We start from the raw sequence: 22,611 nt of genomic DNA, 5'->3' as shown, positions 1-22,611 counted from the left end.
GCAGCTTCATCTTATGGTGTTGTTGGCATGGACTGGCATCTCCGATCTACTTTCACTTTACTGTTTTAACAACTAACTTATTTTGAACACCCGTCACCTCCACAAAACAAGGCTAGACCTGACACAGGGAATGACACAGCCTGACATACATACTGCAAAGATGACTCACCACAAAAAACACAGTTGAAGTCATGGTAACATCAGCACACTGTGCATTAAAGCATGAAAGAGTTTCTTATCATAATTTCTGAAATATACACCCCTCATTTTCTGATACTGACCACCCATACTCCAAATGGACAAAACTACAAAACTTAAAGAAGGTAGTGTTTCTTTCCCCAGATCTACATCATTAAATCTCACCATTTCCTCCCTGTCTTTCTTCTTCATTCTGTAACCTAAACTCCCCCTCACTCTCCTCCTTGTCATCCCGGTTGCTCATTACAGTGAGTGAGGTGACAGCAGAGGCAAGTCGCCTTGTCAGCAGTTCGCATCCTCTTCTTCCCCTCCCACTCTCCTCTTCCTCCACCTCCTCCTCTCCACTCATTTCCTTGTTGATCTACCGTTGTGAGGTTGCCGGCGAGCTGTCAGGACAAGGACTATACCCGGTGATGAACGCTGAATCTGACAGTGTCATCCACGCCCAGGACACCTAATGTCCCTTCACATGGAACAGTAGGGAACAACCTGTACCCGTTAGATCGCTACCTGGTATATGTGCGTGACTGGGAGGTAAGGCAGGTGTGCAGCATGAATGCAGCACATTTACCTATTTTTCTCTTTTCAATACCTGTGAATCTCTCACTCTCTGATCATCTTGAGGGTATATATTTATATGTTGTACTTGCTTGTGGCATGAATAAGGTTAAACACACAAGCATGATCTGGCACCCAGATGTGCAAAAGTAAACAGCAACAGAGCAACTCTGAGATTTTGTCATCAAAGATTTGACACTAGCTGGGAAACTAATGAACTGTCAAGAATCTAAGTACGTAACCTCCAGGTTTTATACAGTGTTTTATAGTGGAGGCACCAAGCCTCACCTGAAATAAAAGCGCCTCCACTAACGCCACAAGATATGATTATATTTTTATGAAATACAATATTAGGCTTATTAAGCAGTCATCTATTGAATCATCTGTAACTACACGGATAATGAGATGAGATGCATCAGATTTATCATTCACATTATATGTTTGCTTCACAGTAATTCATTGGACAAGCATGTCATAATGTCAGGGGAAAAGTATCCTTACACTCCGTAAGGATACGTCTTGGAAAACAAGTTAGAGATTTGCCTATCAGTGCATGACCACAACTGCAGCCCAAACTTGGAAACTTTGGTTGTCAAAAGACAATGTTTTCAAAAAATCTCTCTTTCACTGCTCATATACAGTAAGAAGGCAAAATGTGCACTGACAGTGAAGTTACTGAGGGAAGCAGCCAACACAAGGCAAGTTAACGCTAGCGTTGGCAGCTAATGCTACCTCAAACTGGCCCCTAACTTCTCCTGCTTACTGAAGCCATGTGCTGTTTTCTGTACAGGGATATGTGCCCACACAGTGTTATTGAAAATACCAAATTCAGAGGACTGAGAACTGAGGTAATCCACACCCAGTTATCGGCATTTCAGGGAAAAATACATCCTCCTGAGGGACTAATTTAAAAAATTATCCAGTGTAGCAATGCCTGTGTTTACTACTACTGCAGGCCTAAGCACATGTCCCCTTCATGCAATGGATGGTCATTATTTTTCTTTTTACTGCAAGTCATTAAATTCATCAATGAAGTGATTCACCACATAGGCAAAAAAGTGGCAATCCACTCCACTAGACAACGGTTCATCCCAGTATCAAGGATTTCAACAAAGTTGGGAACGGTTGTGTGTGAGTCTTCCAGCATGCCAACATTGACTGGATGTGATACAACAAACAGCCTTTTCAAAATAGGCAAAATAAATGCTTTCAACAAACTTGAGAAGCACATATCTGAGCTTCAGGGTCTGAAAAACTTTGGCTTGTCTGACTGTCTTTCAGAGACTTTGCCAGTTGCAAGACAATATGCTCTTCATCTCTATGGCCTGAAAAAGAAGGCAAAAGGCTAGCTCTGTACCAGTCTTGATGAGCTTCATTGCATTCTTGCATCAACAACAGACATGCCTGTCTCACATCTGCCTCCCACTGAAGATGCTTTTGAACAGCATGTCCTACAGGCAATGTACTAGATTGGTATATGGTGCCACAGTCACATCCCAAAATCCCTTCTATGGAATCCAGTCGAGAAAGGTTGGATACTCAAAGATGGCACATCACTGCAGCCTGTTGATTCTAAAAAAGAGCCTGCACCAAAAGGAGAAAGAGATGTCACCCATCTCCACTGCCATGATAAGGACTGCAGTCAAACTACAAAGTGCCAGTGTCTGTCTGTGGGATTGCACTGCACAGACTATTGTTCCTGCATTAACATGGACTGTCCCATGCCTGTGATTGATTCACTCCATGAAGAACAATGAAAAAATATGAAAAATAGATAGATATTGATATTTCCCCAGATTTCGTTTCTTAGTTTATACATGTGAGAAATTAATGACCTTAGTTCTTGAGATGGTGACAACACATTTGCATTTAAAGTTGCACATTGTGGTTTTGGTAATAATAACAAATAAGACAACAACCAAGAACTTTTTTTTCTGAACAACACAAATTCAGACCTGGCATATGAGTTGGAAATTTCACTAATTACTCAGTGGGAAAAAAAATAATTTTTGTGATAAATGAATGATTTCACTAATGTAAGCAAAATAATGGTTCTTTGGAAATGTGTCTGTCTGATGTATCCACCAATGACTGCACTTTATGTTGCTGATTCACAATAAAACCATATTTGGACATTGTGATTGCTTTAAGGTTGCTTTGAGGTCTAGAGATGCTACCCGAGAAGCATCAGTGCTAATATGAAGTATGTGTATACAACCAGTGGGCAAAAAAACATACCACTGTACTAAAAACTGTACTATTTGTGGTTATACTCACTGGACAGTCACAATAATAGTGCTCAGTGGCAAACTATTACTTCTTGTTTTTGATGAGACAACATCAGCGACTACCTGAAATGAATTATTAGCACAGCCGGGTACTGATTACAGTATTATTAGATTAGGATTAGGATTACAAGCTAGTATTTCTCAGAATAATTAACTGCTTGATATTTCCACTTATTATAAGGCCTTAAATAAAAGCTGCTGTTTCACAACAGAACCATATTTTGACATTCTGGTTGCTTTGGAGTGTAGGGAGACTACCTGTAGACCATCAGTGCAAATATGATGTAAATACAACCAGTAGGTAGAAAATGGCATGGGATTAATTTGGTACTCCCTCTTTCAGGGCAGGCATTTTTTGGCACTTTTTTGCCTATGTGATGAATCACTTCATTGATGAATTGAATGACTTTGATGACTTTTTGATGATGACCATCCATTTCATGAAGGCGACATGTCAAAGTTATGAACAAAAGAAGTCATGTTTTCTTCTATCCAAGGTATCTCAAAATTTGTTTTTTTTGTGTGGCAGAGCACATCTGAGGTATTTCTGATTAAGTATTTGCAATAAAATTGAGCGGGGGGGGTGAGAGCACTTACCACCTCCACTAACTTTCCTGGCCTAAACCCTGAATCCCAAAAGGTTATTCTTGTAAAACAAAAAAACGAGAACATCACATCAGCATTAAGTGATTCACGCATGACCAAGATGGATGATTTGTACTTAAAAGGTCAAATAAAGCCTCATATTTCCAGGTTTTAGTACCTCTTCTGTTGCTTGTCTGCGCTGCAGAATGAAGCAGATTTTTAATTCGTCCCTCTATTTGAACCCACAAGAGATTTATAGCTCACACTCTGCCACCTCTTCAGCTAATGGGTAGGGCAGTTAAGGGTACCAGATGCCTGCTTTGGGGCATTTGGCTCTGTGTTTTTCTGCAACGAGGCATGCTGTAACATGCTGACTGATAAAAGGGAAGGTCATTGGGCTAAAATTTTAAACTGCATTTATTGACTTGTTATGGACATCCTTAACAGTTTCGTAAGAAAATATAGAGGACTTAGTGTGAGGACAGAGAGTGAAAATATGGGCAGGCGACCAAAGCAAAAAGGTTGGGACAAAATGTGCAGCCAGCATGTGGACAGACAGATGTCTCTGACTGCCAGTACTTCTGCTTCTCATTAGCACCCCCTGCTGTTCAGAGGGGAGTTATTTTGTCCATTTGTGGAGCTGCAGGCAGTTGAGATAGAGGGGCAGGTACACACAAACACACAAAGAACAGAAACACAAACAGACACTCATCCCCGGACATTATGCTCTTTCTTTTTTCTTGGCTCACACTCTCTCTCCCATACACAAACACTCACCTACACACGGGGGACATTTTATCGCAGCAGAGTCAGGCAGGAGTTGAGGTATTGACTGGCCTGCAGAATGGGACTGAGGTATTCTGGGACGCCTGAGATGATGGAGACTAATAAGATGGCAGACCATTAAAGACAGCCGGAGAAAGGAACAAAGGAGTGGAAAGGGACAGCATTAATACCACTTTGGCACATTGTGTGAGTGTATGAGTGCTTGCATGTGTGAGAAGGACAAGGATGTTTAGGTCAACAAGCCTATATATCACACAGCTCTGCCACTGTACTCGAAATCATTATCTGAAATCATACGAGCTGGCTGTAGCCAGAAAATGGCATTCATGTGAGCCATTAGCAATTCAAAAGATCTGTATTCAGGCTGAGAACAAAGAGTGTCGTAATCGAGATAGATCTTCAGCCCCGTAATGATCACCTCATTTTTCCCTGAAAATGGAAAACATTACGGGAAAAGTACATTTATTGTTTTATTTCTTATAGTGTTTCTGCCAGTTCAGATAGATTATTACTGCATAATAAGCCTTTCTGCAGCATATTAAAACCTGAAGACTGTACTCCCCAAATTCCATCAACATGTCTCCTGCCCCACTAGAGGGGACAAGACCTTGGACCATGTTTACACCAACATGGTTGAGGAAAACAAAGTCATTCCCCTCCCCCACCCAGAACAGTCTGACCACCGCTCAGTGTTCCTACTCTCCAAGGATACACCACTCATCAAACGTGTAAAACCCTCAGTTTAAACAGTTAAAGTTCGGCCAGAGGGGGCAGACTCTGTCCTACAGCACCGGCTCCAACACAACATGTTTGCCACTCAGGCCACCCTGGATTCCCACACAGACATCGATTCCTATGCCTCCCTCATTCTGGACTATATCAACACTAACATCAACAGTTTTAACACCCTCAAACAGATTACAACATTCCCAAATCAGAAGCTGTGGACGAACAGAGAGGTAGGGTAGGGACATCAAGAGGGCCAAGCACAGCTGCAAGCTTAAGATTGAGGAGTACTTCAACAATTTTGACCCCAGATGCATGTGGCAGGGCATCCAGGGCATCACTGACTATGAACCCACCAATACTCCCCCCACCCCCCAACCAGCAATACCACCCTCCCTAATGACCTTATTCATTTTTACGCTCGTTTTGACTGGGACAACCAGGAGGTGGCCATCAAGGCTGTGCTTCATGCAGACCACCAGCCCCTTACATTTCCCCCACCAACGTTTGTGCTGCATTGAGCAGGATTAATGCATGTAAGGCCCTGATGACATCCCTGGACATGTGCTCAGGGCCTAGGCAGCTGACTGAGGTGCTGACTGACATCTTCAATCTGTCACTGGCCCAAGCACCTGTCCCCACATGCTTCAAATCCACCTCCATTGTGCCGGTGCCAAAATACTCTGCAGCGAACCTAAACGACTTCTGCCCTGTTGCACTCACCCCCACCATCATAAAGTGCTTTGAGAGGCTGGTTCTGGCTCCTCTCAAATCCTGCCTTCCAACCACACTGGACACCCTCCAATTCATGTATTGCCAGAGCAGGTGCACAGAGGCAACATCTTCACATGCTACATTCCTCCCTCTCCCACCTGGACAACAGCAACACCTATGTGAGAATGCTGTTCATCGACTTCAGTTCAGCATTCAATACCATCATCCCCTCCAAACTGATCACCAAACTTGGGACCTTGGTGATCAGCACCTCTCTCTGCAACTGGATACTGGACTTTCTAACCAACAGACCCCAGTATGTTAGGTTCAACCTCACCCCCTCACCCGTCCCACAGGGCTGTGGGCTGTGAATCCTCTCTTCTACTCCCTCTTCACACACGACTGCACTGTACATGGCTCCAATACCATTATCAAGTTTGCAGACGACACAACGATGGTCGGTCTCATTAACAACGAGAGACAGCCTACAGGGAGCAGGTCCAGCACATGGTAGTGTGGTGCACCGACAACAATCTGGCCCTCAACATCAAGAAGATGTGGTCATTGTGGACTTCAGAAAGACACACACACCCCCATCCGTGTCAACAGGATGGAGGTTGAGCATGTCACCAGCTTCAAGTTTCTGGGTGTCCACATCTCTGAGGACCTCTTTTGGGCCCTCAACACCTCAACCCTGGTCAAGAGGGCTCACCAGCTCTCTTCTTCCTGAAGAGACTGAGGAAAGCCCATCTGTCTCCTCAGATTCTGGTGAACTTCTACTGCTGCACCATCAAGAGTATCCTCACCAATTGCATCACAGTTTGGTGTGGCAACTGTGCTGCATGAGACCAGAAAGCACCTCAGGGTGGTGAAAACTGTCCATGCATCACCGGTACTCCACTCCCCGCCATATTTACAAGTACTATTCATATTTAGACCACTGCCTATATTGGTTATATCTTCTATAGTGTATTCATATTTATTCTACTGTCTATCATGTTTATATCTGATCTATAGTGTGTACATCGTACTCTTATCATACCTCAAGCTGTTTACTCTGCATTTCCTAGCATTTACATTTCATATTGTTCATACTGTTACCAGTGTTCATAATGTATATAGCTTAGCGTATTCATATCACTCTGTTCATGCTTTTCATTCTGTATATATCTCAGCACATTCATACCTACCCCTACTGTTTATTCTATTTATATATTATATATATGTACATTACACTGCACTGTACTTTACTGCTTCTTTAGCACTTCTGGTTGTCTCAGTACTCTGTGAAATGACAATAAAGTTGAATCTAATCTAACTAATCTAATTTCAGTGGATGGCAGCCTCCAGGGACAAGTGAATCGGTTCCTAAACCAAAACCATTGTTTGACTTGGTGCAGTGAGGAATATAAAAGATCAGTAATTCCCAAATAGAGTTAGAAAAACAGCAAGCATAAGGGTTTTCTATGTACTTTTTCACTGTCCACCTTCACAGAAAATAAAAATTATTGTGCTGTACTTGGATTTCTCACAGCAATATTACCAACTTGTATAATTATAATTACAAATAGTATGAAATAAAATAAAAAGCTACTGAAGGGATTTGGTATTGCTCTTCCATTAAGTTTGGGGACTCGGAAGAGACAGGTTTTATAAAAAGGTCAGAATCGAAGCAGCAGAAGTCATATGGATCAAGCTTTAAAAAACACAGGATTCTACATTTCCCATGATCTTGATACCATTTTTTTGTTAGACCCACCTTGCTGGGTAAAGAACCCAAATTTTCTCCACAAAGCCCAGTTTGTAAAGCAGACTTTCTGAGATGAATTTGCTATCTTCTAGCCCAAGCTGAGATAACCCAGATGACATCACTATGACATCATCAGAGGTCATTTTCATGACAAAGCTCCTCCAGCGACACATTACACAACTGTTTTCACAGGATAAGTTGTACTCTTAATGACTTGTAAACTGACTTTGACAATAAGTAAAATCAGTGGAGCGCTCCTTTAAAAACATTAATATACTTTATTTCTACATGTATCTGCTTTCATTTTGCTTTTCACAGCAGTTTGTATGTTTAAGAAGATCTAAGGCACTGACATTAATACTGAGACTGAAACTTAAAAGACTGCTGATTCTGACACACACACACACTCACACACTCACACACACACACACACAAACATTTCAAAGCGCATACGCACAACAGATGCTGTACACACAAGAGATGCTGCAGCAAAGTCATCAAAATGTTGTGCTTTTATTAAATCTCCTCTATAATAAAACCCTCCGCTTGCCTTGCTCACAATGCTGAGATAAGCTGCAGAACGGAGGGAGAAGAGGAGGAGAAACTCTCAGATCTGAACATTTTATGCTCACCACTGTTCTCCTAAAGAGATGGGGGATGATGTGACACTGTGCAGGAATGCAGCAGAGCATCACTGTGGTCCTCTTTCTTATTTCTGCACAAGTATGTATAGTATGCCTTGTCTCAAGGTCTACATGCATTAAAAAGAACAAAACAGTGAACGACGTCTATGATCATGCAACTGAGCATGAGCAGATCTGGTATCACTTTTCTATGGTAGCTGTCTTGCATAAAGCAGGCCTCGGGGTGAAAATAAATTAGATGCAGCATCACTTTAATTAGAAATTACTCCAAGCGCTCACACTCTTTAAAAGCTTTTTTCATTCATTCACAATGCTGCTGAGTGCTGATTTCAATTTTCGAGTGAATTTAGGCTGCTCAAAATCCCAGAGGATGTGTTTAAAATGGAATAAGCTAGAACAAAAACCAACAGCTGAATGGACAGACCCCTGAGGAAAATGACACTGAGTGCTCCTCTGATTGGCTAAGAGGCAAACCCTTTGAGCCAATAGGAAGATGACAACAGATAGGCTGATTTGAAAGACAGAGAAATAAAACACAAGGCTTCCTGATGGCTCTGCAATTATTACAATGATGGGTAAAAGAATAAAAACACACGCACAGAAATTCAGTCACATACTCACACCTCTATAATGTATAACAGACAGTCTCTAGATGTTATGCCACAACTGCACATCTTCCTGCTGTGCCCTCTGTTCCCATGACAACAGAACAGCAAGCCAACAAGGTCACTTTCTCCAGCTGAGGCAGCATGATAGCACAACCACGGCATGCAACAGAAACAGAGGGATATGAGGACAAAATATTAAATTATCAGGTGAAAGGGTGAAAGAAATTTGGCGAACTGAGATTGAGGACACCACATGTGGGAAATTGAATTTGCAGCTGCACAGGTGAGACTAATGCTGGGTGTCTGCCAGTGTGAGGACAAAAGCAAAGGGTGATCTGGCACTTCTCCTTTTAACAAGTTCAGCCTTGTGCAGTGTGTGTGTGAGTGTGTGAGTGTGTGAGTGTGTGTGTGTGTGTGTGTGTGTGTGTGTGTGTGTGTGTGTGTGTGTGGCTGCCACACACCTCAAAGGCAGCTCCTGAATGACTAAAAAAAGCTTTGGGGACACTTTTCCACAATGCCCCTGAATGTCCTCCAACAAAATGGATCAATCATCCTATCAGTTCCTCCACCTGCCTCAGTGCATCATGGTCCCTGTAGTCCTGTCAGTCTCTCCACAGTGAGAAACTCTATTTGTCTCCGTTGCCACCCAAAGTGACAAAGCATTTCAAGCTGTGTCCTTATTCATCCTGTGTCACCTTTCCATTTGGCAGACAGCACGACTCTACTAATTAGTGTAGTTTATTATTAATTCCAGTGATTAATTAGAGAAAAAGGTGTCTTGGTGAGATGACACAGCTGTCTACTTGTGCCACGACCAGAGATGAATTAATTTCCTGCAGAAACACCATAATTCTCCCCACTGTGATGTTTCAAGGTGTCAGCTTCATCTTAACCACTCGTGGCGTTTATCTACATCTTATTCCCGTTTATGATCAAGGACATTTTGAGGTACAAATAAAAATTATGACACAACCCTCTTAAATCTGATCTGCCAACGACCCAAATGTGTTGTCCTTCTTTTTATATTTCTCTAAAGTCATATGCTTTACCAGGTGCAGTCTGTGATCCTTCCTTACTTGGATTGCAGCTCACTTTATTGCCTGTCATTAAAGATTTAAAGTTTTAATTACACCAGGGGTTCAAAAGTGCAGATCGCCCTTAATTTACTTAACTTTTGAATGAAAGGATATACTGCCCAGAAACAACCCCAAAAATAGACTTCATAAATGTAATATCATTGTCATGTGCTCATTAAGATGGAACTTATTCTCTGACAAAAAAGCAGAGGAGACTCATGGACTTGATAACTAATTTCCTCTCTGACAAAAAAAAAAAAAAAAAATCATGATGGCAGATTGTTTGAGCTAATTAGCATAGCACACCTCATTAAGGTGTTGGTGTGTGTATGTGTGTGCAAGTAATTTGTCAGGCGCACAGCAGGAGAACTGATTTAAAGGGCTTTTAGATGGTGAGCAGTATGTCAGTCTTTCTGTGCGCACAGTGAGCTGGTGGGGAAAAAGTGTCATTTTGGCAGCTGAATCGCCGACAGACTCAAATATCATGCCAAAAATTTGGGCTGTCACCCGCCAAAGGCTGACTGGCCAGTTTATATTTAACTCTGTTACCAAAAGAGTGAGTGTTTATCCTATCAGCGCCGTCATTAAATGCGCCCAGGATGACTCAGCCATGAGGGGAAATTATTTTGCTTGAGCTGTGAGGTGGAAGCATGCAGATTTTATGTGTGTATGTTTGTGTCAGTCTTTCCGCTAAAAGGTTTAGCTAAGCAAAGCTAAATTTAAACTGCAAATATAAAAAGTAGCTCATAAATTGCTCACAAACATACTCATACTCATTGTCAGATCAGTGTCATTGGAAATGAAAATAACTACTGCAGCTGTTTAAAACTGCAGATGTTGATGTGATTTTAAAACGCAGCTTTATTACTCATCGCCTGCAGGTGGCAGTATTAAAATAGCAGAAGCTTTTACTTTTTTTGCTTGTACATGTGATACTGTATGTCTAGATCTGCGGGTCTAAATTGCTGTTGCTGCTCTTCTTGCTGAGAGATGGTGCAGGTTGGACCGCAACTGCATGTCTGAACCGACTGCTGTTGTGGCTCGGCAGCTGGCTTGGGATATTGGCTCGGCTGACGCAGTTTGTCTTTGCTTTTTCTTCATACAGGATGAAATGTCGACAGAATCAGTACCTAGCATTGTAAAAAAAAAACACCACCTTGACCATGACTAATACATTATTGAAAAACTTTGATTTTTTTTCCCCTTGAAGTATTTTCATGAGCTATGTTCTATGCTCAAGAAGTTTAAAAAGTTTAGAAGTTTAAAATCATCCAAAAAATTGCTTGGCTTTTTATTATATTGCACACAACTGTATTTTAAACTGTATTACATTATTTATCTAGTAGCTAGATTTCCAAAATAGCACCAAGTTCAAGGTGTCTGATATTTATTTTTCTTTGTGACTGGTGTAGATTTACTGGTGGAAATCAATAAGGGATAATGCCTTTTACCTAGATTCAACCAAACCGTTGCACCTTATAAAGAGTTAGTGTCCATAATATTTTGTATATTCAGTCCATATGGCAGTTATGAACCCTTTGTCTGGGGCATTTCTGCTGTATCAGGCTCTATCAGTGCCAGGTATTGCACCAGTGACCTTATACATTCTAAGTGACAACTCTAACCAACCCTCGCCAACAATTTATTGGCTATTTTACTGGACAGGATGGCTGAGAAAGCAGCTGCACTCTTACTGATCTGCTGGTAGTGACTACACCTCACACTGCTGTCTCCTGTGTTGCACTTACTCTTGTTTACACATATTGTAGGCCTACACATCAGTTTTTGTTGCCCCGGACCAACACTGCAGAGTTATCACACATCTGCAATGACAACAACAACAAAAAAAAGTGTTTCTGAAGCTGGAGTGTATAGCCAACAATTTCCCTGTAACACTTGAGAAATGATTTGGATGTGAGCCCAAACTCTTGAGTAAACCTCACAGAGTGGAATCAAAGTGTGAACATTAATTTGTGCACTGGAAGTGTTATTAACAACTAGCAAATACTGATTGTTGCTTTGTTTTTCTTTTGCGACAATTTGAATCAAGCCACTTGAGTATACATAGGCTGTTACTTGGAAATTGTGGCGGTCCAATTCAAAGATTTAATGAATGGGTGTATGTTAGTGAATCTTGTAGATTTATTTCAATTATACAAAATTACATAATAAGCCGGTCATTTGTGGTCAGCTAATTTACTCTTATACACCTGGAGGTCCCTTGTATACACACACACAAACACACACAGCAGTGATTTGAAAAGTAGTCATTCTACCTGCGGCTTGTCCACCAGGCATCTTCCTGAATGTCATTTTTTATAGCTCTTCTGCTGTGCCATTCCTCATGCAAGAATATTCTACTAATAATGCTTACCCTCCATTTATTAGGTTTCTGGGGCCCTGTGTGTTGACCACAGCAGTTCTCAGTTTTGCTGCAAAGCAGAAAGTTACAGTAAACTTAAGGTCCCCTATGGAACTGTAAAACCAACAACAAAACCCCTGAGTGCAATTTTAGCACACTGCAGCAGAGGATGGCTCACACTGCTAATTAAAAGGCTATGGACATCCCGGGCAATCAGCCCCTTCCATGAATGATTTTAGATCTGACTTGGTGACCCTGAATACAAATCCCCTGCTGTCTCTAAACCCTCTGGTGCCTCCTTAAAACCTGGCAAGAGTGACCAGACTGTCAGGGTGAGTTTCCAACCTCCACAAGGTCCTCATTATATGTGACAGTGAAATCCTCATTTCTCTTCTCAGTTCACAACTTCCTACTTTTCTGCTCGTTTAAATGTTCCCACAGACACCGTGATGTTACCTGCTTGTTTCCCCTCTTCCTAACGGATCGGATCAGGCTCCTCTGGTGCAGAAATGTACAAACCATAGAGCGAGTATGGCTTCAAATTAGTACACTGAGTTCTTGTAGAAGCTCACACCGGTGCCCTTTTCTGAGCTGACCCTTCTGACACCAAGGCTTGAATTGCTCTCAGTAGAAGGAGTGGTGTAAATGAAATATCAATGATTGCACTTTGTCTGTCAGGTTCAGCGTGTGAAATAAGGCCTCATTACATCGGTGAGTGGAGGCAGTGCACAAAGAGGCAATGAGCTGTCCTTTTTATATGTTAATCAGGCCTTGTTTGGTGGTGAGAGGAGCCCCTCAATCATGCAAGACAACAGAAGCCACTCACTTTTATTTCTGTGAGAGGCTTTTGTAGATTTTCGCAGGGTTTAAGCAAAGGTGATGTCACACTTTCTTCTGTCTGGTCAGTCTATCATTTTGGATTCCCTTGCTGAACTGGTGGTGTGTACAGTGTTGTGTGTTTTACTGGAGTGTGTAGATTATCTACCATATGCCGTGTGTACCGTATCGACACACTGGTACACACACATGTACATTAACACACACACACAGATAGACAGGGAGCTATGTTCTGATCACTGCCAAGCCAAAGCATGCAACATGATAAGAACTGTTTTTTTTCACATGAACACAGATGTATTACATGTGTCAACAAGAAGTCTCACCAGTTTCCAGCATGGGGAAAGACCCTACAGTACACACATCAATGCATTATGGTAGTTTTACATTGCATAATTACACTTTTGTTACATGGTAATATTCATACATGACTCTTTCGAACTTAACGTGACCACAGTGGAGAGACAAGCCCGAATGAAGTGAACATGAGTGACGATGGATGCAATGAGGTGTGGTGCTACGCGGAGTTATGTCGATGCGATGTGGTGATGCCACATGTGTAAATGGACAACAAATCACTGACAACAATGCGGAAATACAGAAATCAACAACAACAGAATACAGCTTTTAAAAAGAGATAGACGCAACAAGAACAAAAAAAAAAAAAGAAGGACAAAACCACAAGCTGCTTTCTGTCTCAGCCCCAGAGAGTCCTGCTTTGAAGTGGTTTGCTTCAGAGACTGGGAGGTGGAGGTGGGTGGGAGTTGAGGAGTTGGAGGGGTTTACAAGTTAGCAAGGACCTTCTGTTGTGCACTTTGTTTGTACCTTTAGCTAATAGTCCCTAAGCACAAAGCAATCATAAAACCCAACAGCACCAAACGGCTTCTTTCAAGCAAAGTTCAAGCTGCTGAACTCCAATCGATTCTTGTCTTTTGTCCTTTTGTTTTTTGTTTTCTACCTTTTCAATTTCCCCTCTGGCTTTGATCATATGAAAGTCACTCCAGTTCAATTTTAACCACTGGAATCGCTACTTGTATTTGATAAAGGAGCAAAGAGACTTTTGTGACAACAGATACTGAAAAAGACTTGGGTTTTGAGTTAGTCAGCAGCCGTCTGTCTGTGTATCTGATAAATGGCTTCATGAAGCTTTATTTGCTGTCCATTGAAGTAGCAAACAAAGCCAATAATGAGAATTATTGGCTTACAGCTCTCCTTCCCCTCTATATTTCTGTCTCTCAGTCTATCCATGTGGCTGATTTAAAACAACACAAGCCTCTGAGGTGTTGAAAGTGTAGTTTTGTCTGTGCTTGTTGGTCTGCAGCCCTCTGCCACTTAATGTGTCCAGCACTGTGGGGGCTATGATTTGCCATCAATACACTTTTGCTTATATGCTATTTACTGCCAGGCTCAGACAATGCAGCAAAGCAATCCTGTGAAATGTGCGGTCCATAACAAACAAACCATTTTGGGGCGGATGGCTTGATTGCTATTGATGCACCTTGGCTAGATGAATACAATAATTTCCAGTGAAACCGGTGGCAGAGTGCACTTGGTTGGATAAAAGCAGAAGGCAGAGACATTTTTGTGCTGTCCTTCCTCTTTAGAGGAACAGGATAATAGATAATCTTGCTTATCTAATTCTGTATTTTGTAGACTGCCTATTCAACAGTAAATGTTAATTATTATACTCCCTCAAAGCTGCATGGCCAGCTCATAGTTGTACACAAGTACAGTCATTACAGCAGCTAATTGTTAGCTCTTTTTGTTCTATTTTTCATACTCCCCAGGATAGAGGGTGCAAATTACCACATCAAACTAACATAAAAAACTTTCAGAAAAGAAGTGCTTATTTGGAATTCTTATACAAGTATTTGTACACGCTTGGAACTCCAACAGGGAGCAACAGCTCCATCACTGGCATATTACCATATGCCAGTGATGGCATCAAGAGATAACAGCGTCATCATCCTGCTTTGTTTGCTGAACTCAATGTAATTTTTTTCCAATTGTTCAATTGTCATACAGACAGCTCCACCAAGGATTTGACCACTGTCCAGAAAATGGGATCTTGGTGTGATTGGTTTGGATATTACTGCTGTGTTCCAGTGGATTTATCTTGATAGTCTGACAAACACAGCGCTGACACTGTGAAAATAACAAATCATCCTGCGCATCTTAGATTCACTCAGGAAACAATACTGCAGCCTCAACAAGACCCAAAACCCAAGCTGATGTGACAAATGACATTTAAAACTGTGTGGAGTCACTCCCTCTCTGTCAATGAGGTGGCTATTTTAAGAATGTAGGAGTCTCCCTCTAAATTGCCTCATTGTTAACATGGAGAAGAAGTTCAGATTGTCCTCGGGAAGAACCTGAAGCATTTACAACCACTTCAACTTAGATAACACTACTGGGGTAGTTGTGTTGCCTAAAGTAGCTACTGCAGCATCGCCATTAACAGGATGCATGATAAGTGGCTGCAATTAAAATTTACAGAAAAGAAAATTAAAATTGTTCAAAGTAAATAAATAAGTTTAAAAAAAAAACATTGTGCAGATGTTACAAGGATGCAGTCGTCTTACCTGGGGACACAAGCGGTAGAGGTCTCCCCCTCGGGGGCCTCGGGGGCCGGGCAGCAGAACTGATGAAGCACTGTTTGGTTGCTGTGTGAAGAGGAGAAGAAACACAATAGAATAAATAGAAAAGATCAAAATGGTTAAAACTGAGATTTTTCTATGGTTATTAGTTGATGATTTATAATTATAATATTCAAAACCAATTCAGTAAATTGTGTGCCTTATATGTAGTGAGGCGGAAAATAAGGATGTGGAGTGTGAGGGTGGTGGATGGGCGTTTAGCAAGTCTGACTTTCATGTGGAAGTTCACCTCCCATCACAGACCTGCAATTAACATTCACTCTTATTATTACCCGTAACTTGAATCTGTAGCCAACCTTAAAGTCCTACTCCACTCAAAATTGTGTTTTGTATATTGTTACTTCACTTGGATGTTTGAGTTTCACTGTGCAGAATGAAGTGTGTGCAGAGTTTGACACTGGAAGGCTATTTTCACGTTCAAAGTTTCTCTGAGTGCACATTAATTGTAGTTCAAGACAAGTACATACGAGCATGGTTTGTGATGCCACAGCTAGTTTGGAGCCGATCCTGGTCCAGTATGCAACTTACACAAAATGTGATGTGGAAACTATAAAGCCTCCAGTGAACATACACTGAGAATAGACTTTTCAGTGAAGTAGGAGACATATTTGCATACTTATAGATTCTGGATTTTTTTTTTTTTAATGAGAGAAATGTAGTAGATGTTATTTTAAGGATTCTAACAAGATAATTGACCTTTTTTTGTTGAAAAGACAACAGAGGAGATTTAAACAAATGGCCAGTTGCTTAACCCTAACTAGGGATGTAAGTTTCGGTTAATTTTGCTTTTGATAGACCGACATTCATTAAATGGTAACTAACCGATTATAGTTGAGAAAAGCTCTGATGTAGCTTTCGTTTGTGAGAGCTGTCCAGCAGTCAGTGATCAGAGCTAGCTTTTCTGCCCTGGTTAGCTTGACTTTTAGCTTATCCTTCTTCACCTCAAAGTGTTTTCAATGCGTTTAGTCACAGTAGCTCTCGATGGCATAATGTACTTGGGTTTGAGGTACTGAACTACCTCTTTCAATCCCTCACCCTCTACCACACTGATTGGCAGCATATTGGTCTAAATCATTTGGCACACCAACTGGGTGATGGCCTAATAACAAAGTAACACCTATGTTGTTACTACTGATAGACTGTAGGATTAGCAAGCTAGGCTAACAGTCTGTCAGCTGTGTGACTTTATATCCGCGCTGTTAAGTCTTTCAGAGCACACAAACACCATAAACACACCTGTTACCTGCCCAGCACAGTGCTGTTAAACCCGATAAACCGCAGTTACACCTTGTTTTTATACTACACACAGTACAGCACAGCTATGCTAACAATGCTATAGCCATGGTAACAGGCTGCTAGCCGCCGTGCAGGCTGGTAAAATGGATCTATCATGTCTCTTGTATCTGTGGGTTGGTACTCCTATCAGTGTCGGAGCCTCCATGTGAGCCTCCATGTGAGCCTCCATGTGAGATGTTTCGGTTGACATCTCTACCCCTAACAATAGCCATATTTTATTTGCCATAATCTTCCTGACCTTCACAGAATTGTCCATTGACATTCTTGTTTGGTGATAGGGGTGTATTTTTATCTCTAAAAGCCAACTGTCAACACGACCTTGATGTGTCTATATTAAAGCCAAGAATGGGTGTCTCTTAACTGATACAATCTAGGTCCAATTAGAGCCAGAATACATACAGTTTATACATTTTGTTTATTTTCAGGTTACCTACTGACTGAAACAACCTCACTGTTTTACCTTATTCATCTGTTTGTCTAGACCCTGCCATTTCTCACCTGCCTACCAGTTGTCCCCAGTGTATTTCTGGTTCATCACCTGACCAGTCTCCTCCCCTAAACACCTGCTTCCTATTACTCATCAGCCCCAGTATATATACTCCCAAGTCAGCAGTCACTCCTTTGCCATACTGTCTACTATGCCTTGTAGCTTTAGACGAACATTTTCATTGTTTTATCTGTTGCCTGTTCACACCATTGCCTGTTTTTAACTCCTTTCATCCTTAGTCCTTCTAGTTTTGCCAGCCTTCTTGTGTGATCTCCCAGAAACAACATAATTTTGACCAAGGAAAGACTCATTCACCCCTAGAAACTCAACCTGTAGTGTCTGCTTTACACTTCTTGTTTTGACAGCCAGTCTCTCAGGCCCTCGCACCACCTTACTCAACACAGACACAATGTTGCTGCAGTGATTATTTATAGGAAAACTTTAAGGATTATCCTAGTAACATAAAATCCCTGGGCCAGTGTTGGTTTCGTTGGCAATCAGAAGACACTGACAGTTTTGTTGCATAATGTACAGTAGTCCTCCAAATAATGGACCCTGGTACAAGCAGATGTTTTTTAACAATCAAGCCGAAGTTGGGCCAATAGAGTTCTAATGTTGGCAAGAGTGCTCATTTACATTCTCAAATAGTCACAGCTGCCACTGAAGATTGCCAGATTTTTTCAGCAAATGCAAAACCTTCAGGCATTCTAGGCAATTATTACAAGTCAGGATACAAGAAGGATTTGTTGGTTTTCCCTCCTTTTTAATTGAGGCATGCCAAAGGACTAATATTTGTATATTTTTAAACTTTAAGGTACCTTGTGGAGTTTTTGACCACTAGTAGTTGATGAGCGGGTCCTTGTTTTGTTTGTATCGCGGACACACATGCGCACACTGTGGCTCAGGACATAGAGCGGGTCAGCCGCTAAACAGAAGATCAGCGGTTCGACTCCCAGCTCCTCCAGTCCTAATGTCGCGGTGTCCTTGGGGAAGATACTGAACCCCAAATGGCTCCTGATGGCCGTGCCATTGGTGTGTGAGTGTGTGTGTATGAACATTAGAAACTCCTGATGAGCAAGTTGGCACCATGTAGTGTAAAGCACTTTGGGTGGTTGGATGACTAGAAAGGTGCTGTATAAATGCAGCTCATTTACCATGCAGACCATTTACATATTCCTGTTGACACTTTTCATGATATTCCACTGATTGACAGTCCAGTGTAAAGTAACGTGTAAAGAAACAGAGCGGCACATGAAAGAAGACCGCAAGCTAGCAAACATGGTTTAAAAAAACGAAGGTTTGAAAATATTCAAAAAAATCTGTTTTTTTATGAAGAGACAAGTGTATGCAATACATTTGTCAGGCCTCAAGGACACACACCATTTTGATGAGAAACAGTGAATGTAAACATAACATTTGTTTGTTTACAAGACGACTCCACAGGGTACCTTTAACTAGATAATCTCAATGTACAGTACAACAAAGTATGTGCTTGTAGTCCCAAAAGTTTAGTGTGAGCAGTCTCTCATATTCTGACTGATAGAATGTGGGAAAAAAGGATGAAAGATACAGATGGCATGAAAATAAAACTAAAAATCTGTCATGCCTTTGCTGTCAACATGTATTTATCTGTGTTCAGTTGATCAGAAAATTATATAGAAAGACAGATACTGAGTGTTAGTGTTTCATCACCATGGAGATAGAATCAAAGGGATGGGTTTCAGTATTTCAGCACCACAGAGAGAGACAGAGAGTTTGAATGTGTCAGCACCATGGAGAGAGACAGGAGGAGAGAGTGGGTTTGTGGTTCTTCAAAAACGTTTGCTTCTGGAAAGTTCCGCCCAAAAAAATAAAGATGGCTGCCAATAAAGCAAGAGCATTAATAGCCAGCCCTGCTCTCTCATTTCTATCCCTTCCAGCAAAGGTATAAATACAAGTGTTATCCTACAGCTCACCACAATGTTAACAAGCGTTCCCTCCAACTTTCCAATTATTGTTTTTCTAGTTATTGACTAAGAAAAGAAGTGTTTTCACACAAAATTCACAAGAAACTGCTGAAATAATTGCAACAGTCTCACATTTTTGCAGTAAAATAATAAGTACAGAGTACAGGATAGTGTATCCACAGCTTACAACAGCCAGTCACCTTATAGCTTACTGAAGATATACAGTCACAAGTGAAGGTGATATTGAAATGTAGCAAAGAAAGAGCAGGGATATACATTTTTAATGTGCATGTGAGAAAGCCATGAGTAATGCACTCATGGCTTTCTCACATGCACATTAAAATTCTTGCTTGCTTTCTTCTCTCCCTCTTCTTTCACCTGGACGCTGCCTCAAATTCTTCACATTTGCGTTTCATCCATCTCTACCCTCGATATCCTCCCTTCCTCCCACTCTTGTGTCCTTCTGTCCCTTTTACACTGATTTTCAATCACTGTCTGTGACTCCCCATCCCCCTATTCCACGTCCTACAGGCATTGTGTATAGAACGAGAGAGGAATTTGCTCAATCACTCTTGCTGTCAGAAGATGTAGCCAGTAAAAAGAGCAGCAGCATTGCATATGCTGTGTTCTATCCTGGACAGAGGTCACGAAGAAGGACAGCAAGGAAAGAGGTGAGATACAAAGGGCTGGATAAGAAAGCAAGGCTGATCTTCCCAGCAGCAACTATCTGCCCATCCCTAATCACCCCTGTGTTGCCATTTGATCTTCTGCCTTGTAGTCAATCTCTTCTGCTTCCCCTCCTGTTTGTCCCCTGGGAAAGGACAGAGAAAACAAGGAGACCTGTATGTCTTCTTATATACCTCCTCCAAGAGCGTGACTGCTGGTTCACCTCAAGAACACTCCAATCTAACCACCCTGCTCTCTGCCGTTAAGTGCAGTAGTTTATCACATAATACACAGGCTTCTTTGAAGATTTCTTCTGAGTCTAAACTGATTTTTTTTTAGACTAGCCATCTCTGAAACTCTAAATGTTGATCCCGAAATGGCTCACCCATGAAAGTGGAGATTGTTTAGTCTCTTTTTATGCCGCTCTCTCTCTGCAAGGACGGAGAAGGAAACAGAGAAAGCGCTTGCAAGGGAGGTTGGGAGGTATTTGACAGCAACAATGGTAGACAGTGCAGGGAGGGTATGACAGCAAATTAATTCCCATTGTTAATGGCTCCTCTAATTGTGTTCGCCTTAATGACCATGACACCACTGTGGCCATTTTTAATAGGTCGAGAACACAGGCGGTCTCTGAGGGGACACAGATTAGCGAGAGCGTTGAAATGGCAGAGCCACTTGTTCACACAGATAAAGGGTATAAAACAAATGGTGGTTGATACACACAAATTTATAGTGATAGTATTTTATGTATGTGCTGAAACTTACAGTCCTATCAACATGTTTTCCTGACCTAATCAAGTCAAGTGAATCACATTCACCCTAGCTCGAATAAAACTGGTAATATTTAAGGATATGAGGGACCAAAATCAATCAAAACTTTCACCTATCTTTAACCTAAAATATTTCTAATACCAAACATTTCTCATTTTTTGTATATAACATATACATATACATGCCGCAGTCCAATAGGATGTGGCTCTGACAGCATAATCTCAGACACTCCAAACCTGCTGAGGCTTCTTTTTCTCAATGACAGCGTGAAAAAAGCAGAGCCTATTTGAATTTAATCAATGGGTATTATTGGCGAGGAGGTGCAGCGTGTAGCAGGGTTAGTTACCTCTCATGATGGCACGCTTATAGGAAATACACAGATGAAGCCATTACTGAGACACATCCACACAGGACCAAATTGTATCAATACCTTGAGAATAAAAAGCAAGTGTGGTCACATTTGAGTCATTCATTTCACCACATTTGAGAAAAAACACCTCAAAGGAAAGTGAATTTGGATAGAGGGGATAAATCACCTTCCTTTTGATTCATCTTAACTGTCTATCTCTTTTTCCTTTTGATCTGGCTTCTCACGATTTTCTCCATTATTTTTTTGGCATCCCTTCTCAGTTTTTCTATCACCTCAATCTTTCCTCTCGAAAACAGCTTGCAAGCCTCTAACAACAATATTGGTTTATGAGGGAAGCTTTTAGTGACACAGCTGTGCTGCAGAGATAGCATATACTCAACCAAAAACTGCATCACGTATCATGTTGTATATCATCATCATCGTGCTAGAAAGAAGTTGTACTGATATGAGAAGACTAGAGGCTATCTGTGGTCCCGATTTTCTAACTAATCTCTGTCTTTCAATCACAAACAAACTCATTGTCATGACAATCCTCCCCTTCCGATGTTCAAGATTACGCAAACATTTCCACCACAAGACGTCAAAATAAATTCTGCTCTATCCATTTGAATTACAAAATTTGCAAGACTACACACCCCTGCCTCCGGTTTCACACCCACACCTCCCTCGAACAGTGGGCGCTGTTTGATCAATGCGGGCGCTGAAGATTAAACTGAACTTGCATGACCTGCTTTCTGATGTTCCACACCGCTGACTCAGTTCCCCTCGTGGTCTAAGCTCGCTAATACCACCTATAAAAAATCTATAAGCTTTTATAAGCTCTTCCACACACCGGGTCTGTTTGAGAGAGAGTGTAATCTGCACACCATGGTTTCATTGTATTTTGTTTTAACTTCTCGTGCCTAATGTGTTTGTCGATGCGCTCCTACTTGTGTTGAATTCAGCTTTACTGTGTCAATAGCTCTCCGGCTGATTCAATTCAGCTCAAGGCAAAAAAGATCTGTGCACGCTGACGTGATACACTTTGAAGCATGGGACAGAGAGAGAGAGAGGAGGAGGAAGAGGGGGGGATCAAAGCTCGCAATAATTGACGGATTAGTTTTCACAGACCATTTCCTTGGCAGTGAGAAAAAAAAAAACATAGCTGTGAACATGTTCACTCATTGAAATAACATAATGTGCAGTATCAGAGTCTGCCCCTGAAGGCCAAACATGGTAAAAACAAATACAATTGACCTTGGAGGAAGCATACATATTAGCAATAGTGGTAAAGCCAAGGCATTTTA

At 41.4% G+C, this 22,611-nt stretch overlaps 1 protein-coding gene across 3 annotated transcripts in view; it reads right to left on the bottom strand.

Annotated features, from left to right (window-relative positions):
• Nucleotides 1-22,611, bottom strand: part of iqsec3a (IQ motif and Sec7 domain ArfGEF 3a) — a 116,646-nt gene that overhangs the window by 72,340 nt on the left and 21,695 nt on the right. For all 3 annotated transcript variants that reach the window (XM_067582055.1, XM_067582056.1, XM_067582058.1), the window contains exon 2: nucleotides 15,715-15,795. In XM_067582055.1, the coding sequence (XP_067438156.1) occupies nucleotides 15,715-15,795 (81 nt within the window). The remainder of the gene's footprint in view (nucleotides 1-15,714; nucleotides 15,796-22,611) is intronic.

Source organism: Thunnus thynnus, chromosome 23 (genome assembly GCF_963924715.1).
Source record: "Thunnus thynnus chromosome 23, fThuThy2.1, whole genome shotgun sequence".
Classification (NCBI taxonomy): domain Eukaryota; kingdom Metazoa; phylum Chordata; class Actinopteri; order Scombriformes; family Scombridae; genus Thunnus; species Thunnus thynnus.
Note: the sequence above shows the minus strand (reverse complement) of the source record. Positions and strands in the feature narration are given on the sequence as shown.